Source organism: Salvelinus namaycush, chromosome 24, assembly GCF_016432855.1.
Source record: "Salvelinus namaycush isolate Seneca chromosome 24, SaNama_1.0, whole genome shotgun sequence".
NCBI lineage: Eukaryota > Metazoa > Chordata > Actinopteri > Salmoniformes > Salmonidae > Salvelinus > Salvelinus namaycush.
The window spans coordinates 7456372-7466441 of NC_052330.1; the positions used below are offsets into that span (position 1 = coordinate 7456372).

Consider the following 10070-nt stretch of genomic DNA (forward strand, 5'->3'; position numbering starts at 1 on the left):
CTGGATCATGTGAACCAAGCGAAGCTGATGAGTGGAGAGAAGTAGAGAGCCCTGATGGGTTTCAGAGGTGTAGGACTGCAAGGAGGGCCATCTCTAGGTCACCTGTCAATCAACCCAATGTCCAAATAACCACCAGAGACGTAAGGATTAGTAGTTGTTGGGAGAGACATTCACGTTATTCACCATTTGAATATTATGCGTTCCTTCAGTTAAATGGGAAGTATTATATCTCTGAACTTGTATTTACAGATTACCAATTTCAAGACTCCAATAGTGCTGGACACAGGGTCTGGTTTGATGAAAGCAGGGTTTGCTGATCAGGACCTCCCAAATACTATATTTCCAAATATCATTGGGCTGCCTAAATAAGAGGTAATTGTATGAGCAAAGTATTTGGTGTTTGTCCTCGGTCATGTGGCTATTCATATGCTAGGCCGCCACCATACGTTTCCCTACATGGAGACTGGCTTTCTGATTTGCCTATTGTTTTGTCAACAGGAAATAATGAATGGCAACTTTGAACGGGAGACTTTCATTGGACATGAATCTCAACACATGAGAGGAGTCCTGGCACTGAAGTATCCCATGAGAAACGGAATTATAAGCAACTGGGATGAAATGGAGAAGGTTTGTCTACTGTTGACATAATTCTATCCCATGGATGTTCAGATGAAGCTGGAGTTACCTCACCGGTCTCGTTTCAGATTTGGCACCACACGTTCCAGCGGCTGCAGGTCGATCCAGACGACCACCCTGTCCTATTGACCGAGGCAGCCATGAACCCGCAGGAGAACCGCCAGCGCATGGTGGAATTTATGTTTGAGTGCTTTAACGTTCCCCTCGCCTATGTGGCCATGCAGGCAGTGCTGGCGCGCTACGCAGCAGGGAGGTCCACAGGTAAACTAACTTTTATCTAATTTGTTGGTGTTAGTAAATATACAGTGGAATCAGTTAATATATGAATCCATCTAATCCAGTGATTATATTCCTGAGTAAAGGATTGCATGCTTTCACTCTTGTTTAAAGTTAAAATCTAGGAGATTGCTAACAATCTGGGAGAGAAATAATGTATTTTTGCTTTAATAATGGATAAGAAGGCTAATCATTGTAGCCTTTTTCTTCAAATAGGTGTAGTGTTTGATTCTGGGGATGGAGTGAGTCATAGTGTGCCAGTGTTTGAGGGATACTGTCTACCTCACGCAGTGCAGCTCTTCACCCTGGCTGGCCATGATGTTACAATGCACCTTAAAATGGTATTTGATAACAGTTTGTCTTTTTTTACAGGGACTCTGTCAAATATGCTCATTTGGTCAATAAAACAGTTAGTTATATTCACCTTTGTTTTCTGCTATCCTGTGTCCCAGCTTCTGCAGGAGCAGGGAGTGTGCATGCGCACTTCTGCCGAGATGGAGATTGTGAGAGAGATAAAGGAGAAATGCTGCCGGGTGGCCCAGGACTATGAATCGGAGTTAACCTGTGGGAGGTCGGCTAGCAGTGAGATGTATTACACCATGCCTGATGGACAGGTCGTCCACCTCAGCACAGAGCGGTTCAGGTAAGCCTCTAACCGACCCCCTGTATCCCCACTTTAAAGAACACACGCCCTTATGAGTGGTGATGGTTAAGTGATCTGCTGCTATGTATTGAGGAAATTGAGACTAAGAACTGCAAGTGTTTAACTCTGCAAACAGCTTTTGATTATGGTACTACCAAGTAAGCCATTGGATGGCCACCAGGGGTCAGCTATGATCTGTTAATCAGTGACAAATTCCATCCACAGTGCTCCTGAGGTACTGTTTAAGCCAGATCTGATTGGACGAGACCATTACGGAGTATTTTCAAGTCAATCCTCCGGCGGAGCTTTTTGGGGAACATTGTCCTATCAGGTACATAGTTTTGCTTTATCAGTTGCTGAATACTTGTCCACTCATCCACCCATGTCTACTACTGTGTCCCAAATGTCACCCTATTCCTATGTAGTGGTCAAAAGTAGCCATTTGACACAGCCTTAAAGTCTAATTTCCTCTGTGAAGGTGGATATGCATTGTTGGCTGGACTGCCTCAGCGGCTTCAGAGTGAAATTAGAACCATGGTGCCTACAGACTTGAGGGTGTGTGTGCGTGTGACCAGCCCTAAGGACAGAGATTTCTCTGCTTGGAGTGGAGGTGCAGTGCTAGCCAACTTGTCGTCCTTTGACTCAGCCTGGATCAGCCAAGAGGAATATGAGGAACATGGCCCACAGATCGTCTTCAGGAAGTGCTTCTGAGCTGGACTCATCATCTGGACTGGATGGTCCTGAAATGGATGGTGCAATATAGCTCTACTACATAATGACAGACTTTTTTTTTGGTCGAGAGGACATTTCAGCACTGAAGCTCCCAACGCTCTATTACTTTGAGTGTGATATCAAATGTTTCTACTGTTGTCAGGCAGATTAGACAATAGTTAGGAATGTTCTGATTCATGCTTAGTGACATAAATCCTGACTCGAGACAGTTGCATTCCTTAAATTGATGCCTTTGTCAAAGATGTCCTGAGGATGTCCAAAGATTTACTAATCCTCTTATCAGGGTCTGGCCACATGTAAAGAAAGATTACAGATTTGTACGTGCGATTCAGAACAGGTTTGAACAGATTTCTCCTCTGTGTGCCCCTTGAAATATTTGTTTGTTTCCCCACCCTTTTCTCCTCTTTTCAAATTGTTTGGGTGGGGTGGGGGGGGGGGGGGGGGGGTAGCAGCATATGAACCAGGTATTTTGGTGATGGTAGGGAAACTACTACATATGCCATGGTTTTGGCAAGGTCCATGACATAACTGTACACGATGGCCAAATTGCAATAGTTTTCTGTACATTTGATTAGCTTTCTTCATTTTATCTGGAAATAACTTCAACCTAAAATGTGCATGTTCATCTTTTCAGTGTTAACTTGGTGAAAGGTAAGTTACTGTACTTTCCCCTCCAAGACGTGTAGCTAAATCAATGCAGGTGAAGTGTTGAGTATGTGCAGTATGTTGATACTGCCACCACACCTAAATGGTAGGCTGACTGTTTTCATTTTACTTCTCCATTTGAGTTGTCCCTCTTGACTCTCCACTTAACCGCATTCAATGTTGCATGTCCCAAAATAAAGGCCTATAACACAAGTCCTGTAGCCTAGTGGTTAGAGCGTTGGACTAGTAACCGAAAGGTTGCAAGATCGAATCCCTGAGCTGACAAGGTGAAAATCTGTCGTTCTGCCCCTGAACAAGGTGGTTAACCCACTGTTCCTAGGCCGTCATTGAAAATAGGAATTTGTTCTTAACTGACTTGCCTAGTTAAATAAAAATGAATGTGCATTGATCTTTTATACCTACATTTTTTTTTTTTGTGAAGGGTCCCTTTGATTCAATTCACAACGTCACCTATTCTTGACTCGGGTACATGTTTGTTCACAATATAGACGAGTATTGATAAATCTTTCTACGTTTTGTAATGAATTGGGCATATCTGTTAAGTGCATGTTTTTCTACTATAAAAGTGTTTTGACAGCAAATACCTGAACTTGATGAGAACGTTGTATGTTGATTCATTGCGGCTATGACTTTCCCATTTGATGGTTACCTTGTACTCTTCCAAAAAATGGCCTGTTCATATGGATACTATTGACACGTAATTGGCCTTGTTAGTTTAGACTTTGCAGCATTTTGATAAACCTGCGTATCAACCCCATTTTACTGACAGTAGACCTACTACCTAGTGTATGATTCACGTGTTACTTAACCAGTCTTTGACGCACCATTTTTACATGTACTCTTCAGTGTTTTTTAAGAACTGCCATGTGTTTTTCTACTCTAAAGAAGTGGGGTTGCCATGTGGTCTTAAGTGGAAGTCCGTAATCAACCCCTGTGAAATGGAAAGGCCTTATCCAAGGGCTAAAATATGGAGACCGATAAATACTCAGCTCATTGACATTAGTTCTTGGTCAGAGGTTGAGTTGAAGTTCCAGCGTCTCCTTTTCGAACTGTACATTCCATGCTTGAGTCTTGCTACTTTCATCTAGACCAAGTTGTGTATGTAATGTCTGTTTTTATAATGTCTGTTTTTATCAAAATGTATCTTGTTTCCATTATGTCCTGCATGACAACGTTATGCAAAGTAAATGTTTTAAATGAGCATTTAATGACATGGAATGAATGAGAAGGCCAGTAAGATATGTGCATTATGCTAGCTACTACTGTTACAACATTGCAACTTTTACATCCTGTGGCTCATGCAGTGTTACATTGATTACCATGGCAACCATCATTGAACCATGAAGATGTGGTGCAGAAGTGGGGAATTTCCATGGTCTCTAGTGTAGCTTGCAGGCTAAAAACATGTCTCGTACTCGACCAGAAAGTGTAATTAAAAAACATAATTTGAGAAATTGCTCAAGAATGTGCAGGAAAGGGGGCATTGTGTCGGCAACGCTAGTGGCTTACATGGTGGGTCCCTGGCTTACGATACTGCACAAAAATATAAACACGTCAAATCAAAGTTTATTTGTCACGTGCGCCGAATACAACCTTACAGTGAAATGCTTACTTACAAGCCCTAACCAGCAGTGCAATTTTTAAGTAAAAATTAGGTATTAGGTAAACAATAGATGAGTAAAGAAAAGAAAAAAAAAGAAAAATAACAGCGAGGCTATATACAGGTGGTACTGGTACAGAGTCAATGCACCGGTTAGTCGGGCTAATTGAGGTAATATGTACATGAATGTAAAGTGTTGGTCCCATGTTTCATGAGATAAATTAAAGATCCCAGAAATGTTAAATTTGCACAAAAGCTTATTTCTCTCATTTTATGCACACATTTGTGTTAATGAGGAGTTCTTCTTTGCCATGATAATTCATCCACCTGACAGGTGTGGCATATCAAGAAGTTGATTAAACAGCATGATCATTACACAGGTGCACCTTGTGCTGGGGACAATATAAGGCCACTCTAAAATGTGCAGTTTTGTCACACAACACAATGCCACAGATGTCTCAAGTTTTGAGGGAGCGTGCAATTGGCATGCTGACTGCAGGACTGTCCACCAGAGCTGTTACTCTGCCTCCAACGTCGTTTTAGAGAATTTGGCAGTACATCCAACCAGCCTCACAACTACAGACCACGTGTAACTACGCCAGCCCAGGACGTCCACATCTGGATTCTTCACCTGCAGGATCGTCTTAGACCAGCCACCTGGAGAGCTGGTGAAACTGAGGAGTATTTCTGTCTGTAGTAAAGCCCTTTTGTGGGGAAAAACTCATTCTGATTGGCTGGGCCTGGCTCCCAAGCACCCATGGCTGTGCCCTTGTCCAGTCATGAAATACATATATTAGGGCATAATTTTTTTATTTCAATTGATTGATTTCCTTATATGAACTGTTACTCAGTAAAATTGTTTAAATTGTTGCATGTTGCATTTATATATATATTTTTCAGTATAATTACTAACATGGCTAGCTTGTGTGATAAAGGCAAGCAGTGTCAGTGACAGTGTTTAGCTACTTTGTTAAATCAATGTTTTTCCTATTCGGTAAAAATGTTGTGTTGGACCCACAAGATCTATTCAAAGTTGATCGGACTCTTCCCCAGCAAGATGTTAGAACTACTGGAAGTGTGTAGATTCACTCCATTTCATTATAACAACCAGGTTTGGCTGGTATCATGCCTGAGATCTCCGAGCAATGGGCACATCGTCATCAGTGTTGTTCTTTACAGTGCAACGTAATTGGGGGCTTTAAAATGCTCAAAGGATGTATAAACCAACATTTGATTCATATGGCCTACTAACTAAACCCTATCTATGTTGAGACATGAGGCCATTGTCAAGTACCTTCTAAAGACATGGCATACTGGTCTTGTACCTATTCATCAGTTTAGCAAATGTCGTGTTTTGTGTCCCAGGTGAGTTCCTTGAGGATCACCAGCGGGTACTTCAGTCAAAGCTAGGCCCAGTGAGTCGAGAAATCCCTGACAGCCGAGTGAAAACACGTGAGGATCTGGAGGGCCTTTACCATAAGATTGTCAGTAATGTTCTGCTGAGCTCAGGTCTGGTTTCCCCCACAGACATCACAACAATGCGAGAGGCTACAGGTACTCACTCACAAGGGCTATTTCATTCTCATTTAGTACAAGTTAAAGTAGTCCTCCTTAGTTGCTACATCAATTTTTTGGACTTATAAATGAATTATATTTACCCATTGATTTTTGAAGAAAAATAAATGCCTTATGAGCATAGTTCAACTTGTCATACCGCATCAGAAACCAAAATATAAGCTTGTTTTACTTCAGTGTTTGTAATAAAAGTACATTTAAACAAACACTGTAAAGCCTAAAAATATGATTAAAACTATAATGTTGATATCATGGATGGTCAATCCTTAAACCCATAGCGCTGTCTATGAATTTGAGTGCTTACATTTCTCCAGCCCCATCCCTCAGCTTTTTACCGGAACAGAGGTGGGGAGTATGCTTAGTTATTGCTTCAATTAAGGTATCCCTATTCACAAAGAAGGGAAAGTGCAAAATGGTAAGTTGTAATTACACTGGCCATGGAAGTGATAGTATTTACAATGTGGAAATCATCCCATTTTCCACCATTGATCAGTTTATTCCTGTTTTGCTCACGCACGCACGCACGCGTGTGTGTGTGTGTGTGTGTGTGTGTGTGTGTGTGTGTGTGTGTGTGTGTGTGTGTGTGTGTGTGTGTGTGTGTGTGTGTGTGTGTGTGTGTGTGTGTGTGTGTGTGTGTGTGTGTGTGTGTTTAGCAGCTGCCTTACAAATCATCTTTCCCCAGTTGGAGCTCGGGACCTTCATGTCCCTCATAAAGAAGGTCAAGGAGCAACAGCTCAACTGAGAACAAATGAGAACAATCTATAACATACAGCATAAAGTCTAGTAACCATCAACCCGCAACTAAAATGTTGCAAACAGAACAATGGAAAGCATGTGTATTACAGAAATATACATTTGATCACTCTTAATTATATATGAACTTTAGTCATCTTAAATATTCCCATTACAGGGCAGTTTCCCAGACACGGATTAAATCTAGTCCTACACTAAAAAGCAAGGGAATCTCCATTGAAAGTGCTCTTTAGTCCAGGGCTATGCTTAACCTATAGTATGTTTGGGAAACCGTCCCTTAATCTCTAGACCTCAACTCTCATACTATGTGTCCTCTTCCAGACCCATTTCACAGCTCTAGCAAAGTATTGATCAGGTTTTCAGGATGAGATGGTGCTGTTGAGCAGCCTCAGTAACATGATGGTGAACCTGCAGCCCTTCCTGGTTGCTTAGTCCCAGCTCTTCCCTGATGTTCAGTTGGAGGACATACTGGTGCCGGAGATCAAGAACGACGAGAAGAAAATGAAGGAGTCGTCAGGTAAGTACTGTGTTAACACCCTCACATTCACCAACAGGATAGCTCTGCGTTTCTTACATCTCTATCATTAGCTCAAAACCATATTGACCCCCTTTGAGATCGAAACACAAGAGTATCTCTTGCCTCAGATAACAGCCGACTTTGACAAATTACCACTGCAATACAAGGGAATTTGTGGTTATACACCAGTGGAGGCTGCTGAGGTGAGGACGGCTCATAATAATGTCTGGAACGGAGTCAATGGAATGGTATCAACCACATTTCATGTGATTGCTCATGTGGTTGATACCATTCCATGGACTCCGTTCCAACCATTATTGTGAGCCCTCCTCCCCTCAGCAGTCTCGACTGTTATACAGTACACTCGTGAAGGATGGGCTTTTACTGCCAGGTGTGTAGATTTTTGGAGGTGGCAATTGTATATATTGCTACATTGTTGTACAAATAATACATTTCCCCCCTTTATTATAAAAAATATTCAAAAGAAGTGACTATGTTTTTTCATGCAACCCAAGCATAGGAGTCCTGAAACATAGGGAGAAATACTATGTTTTCAGCTCCAAGGAAACAGCTTTAAGATTTGGATCCAAGCCAGATGAGTACATAGCCCGTGTGGCAGAGAAAGCAAAGCGGTCCCCTGAGCTTATCCAGCTCCTCCAACTGCCTGTGTCACTCCACATTCTGAGGTATGTTCACTTACAATATCATTATTCTTAAATTCCATCTTCAGAACTTGGCAGTGATATTTTTCTTTACCAATGGTGCACTGAAATTCTGTCTCTGCAGATCCAGTCAGGGGAGAGACTGTTGGTAACAGCAGCACTCAGGTGGACACTTATTTGTTGGAAACCAACATTGTGAACTCGTACGAGTGGAATGAGTGGGAGCTGAGGAGAAAAGCAATCAAATTGGCCAGTGATTTAATTGACTCATTATTGAGTGTACTGTTCTATTTGATCAATGGTAAGGTTACCATGGTCTTCTTGCTTGGATCTTTTTTATTCAAGAAGGTAAACCTTTTAACAGTCTTATGTCCTGCCTTTTTTTTTCAAGACAATCTTCATAGTAAAGTGGCCCGCTCAATGCAGGCTCATCTAATTCACATGAGGAGGGATAATGTTACCCAAACCTACCTCCCTGATGATGGTGTGTGCCAGTGCAAGAGGGATGGCAAGAGCAACGTCCCCAAACCTCAGATGTTCCTGGCTGGTCTTCTAGGAGGGAAAACCAACACTACACATATTTTTTTTTTTTAACTTGACCAGATCAGTTCATTAATAACTGTTATGTCTTCAAGTTAAAAAGATAACTTTGATCGAAATCCCAGTCTTTGATTTTTTAAAGAAATGGTTAGGCTCATTGAGCTGGGTGCTTACTGCCCACCAAAAGCTGTTGTGTCAGTAAAAGACACACACATCATGTCATATTGTTTGCACTGAGGATAACAAAGAGGGATACACTTGGTCAAAACAGTGTCTGCCAAAACTGTCCACATAGCGACTGTAGGAGTAGGCACATGCACACGACACAGCCAATGATGGGATGTAAAGTTTGCGGGGCATGACCTCCACCCACCGGTGGTCCGGCTTACTCCGACTTGAAAACAAGTGCACCCAACACACCTTTCCCCTCGTTGCATCCAGGGAACATTTTGCAGAGCTGTCACTAGCTAGCTAGCACAAGACTAGAACCAGGCATACAATGGTTTGAAGACTGGCTAGTTCCGACCTTATTCAGGGCCTTCGAGATTGATGACGAGGAGGAGACCTGGCTGACTACTGTGGCATGTTTTGTGAGCATAGAGAGGCCAGAGATAGCCAGAGTAGTAAATTGGGCTGAGGAACAGAAGTTGGATATTGGAAAAATGCCATCAATGATTGTTCTGAAAACAATACAGCTGCATGAGTGTGGTGAGCGCATAGATGTGGTTATGGACAGTGAGGGAAAATTGCCGAATGCAGACGGTAGATGTGTGTTGAAGAAGAATGGCGCCTAGTACTACAACAAACCATACTCCGATGGCTCTGAAATATAACCTGACAAGAGTGAGGATGAATTACCTGCAAGTCTGAGCCTCGCCTAGATGGTCATCCAAAGAATGATTCTGGCCCAGTGGGAGTGACATTTTTTGGAGAAGTTGAAACCCTGCCTTTTTGCTGACCTATATGTAGTCAGGTTGGGTAGAAAATAAATTGGGTACTGTTAAATCGCTGAAAGTAGCTCGAAGTGTGAGGATTTTCTGTGTTTCTTCCCCCAGAAAGACGAGATATCTGACTTGCTTTACTCTCCGGAGCAGGGTGCCTTTGAAAAGAGAGATCACTGGGGTGGCGTTAAGTGTTGAAGTGGAGCAATTGAAATGTAAGATTCCCTGTGTCTGTGACGCCCTCCGTTTGGTGCGACGCAGATGCGGTGGTGTGCGTAGTGAAACTGAGAAGCCATTGTCTGTCCGATTGAGTTTTGAAGCGGTCTTTACCTGACAAAGTCATGTTAGGATATGTCAGTTGTCCAGTAAGAGCTTTTGTGCCGAACCCATTAAGCTGTTTTAGATGCCAAGCTTATGGTCATGTTGTAGCAGTGTGTAGGAGGGAGATTCCGAGATGTGTGCAGGAGGGCATGGAATAAAGGAATGTGTAGTATAGGTGTAAAAAACGGTGTGTTAATTGCGGAGGTGC

At 42.4% G+C, this 10070-nt stretch overlaps 1 protein-coding gene and 1 pseudogene across 1 annotated transcript; both read left to right on the forward strand.

The window, feature by feature from the left end:
• The first annotated feature begins 255 nt into the window (after positions 1-255).
• On the forward strand, positions 256-2266 carry LOC120019647 (annotated as a pseudogene).
• Positions 2267-5698: 3432 nt separating this feature from the next.
• LOC120019265 (cilia- and flagella-associated protein 206-like) lies at positions 5699-8654 on the forward strand. Its single transcript, XM_038962578.1, has 8 exons — positions 5699-5738; positions 5919-6107; positions 7203-7225; positions 7338-7398; positions 7738-7789; positions 7884-8084; positions 8195-8313; positions 8452-8654. Exons 1-8 carry the CDS (start codon positions 5699-5701, stop codon positions 8652-8654), a joined length of 888 nt encoding a protein of 295 aa, XP_038818506.1.
• Positions 8655-10070: the final 1416 nt, after the last annotated feature.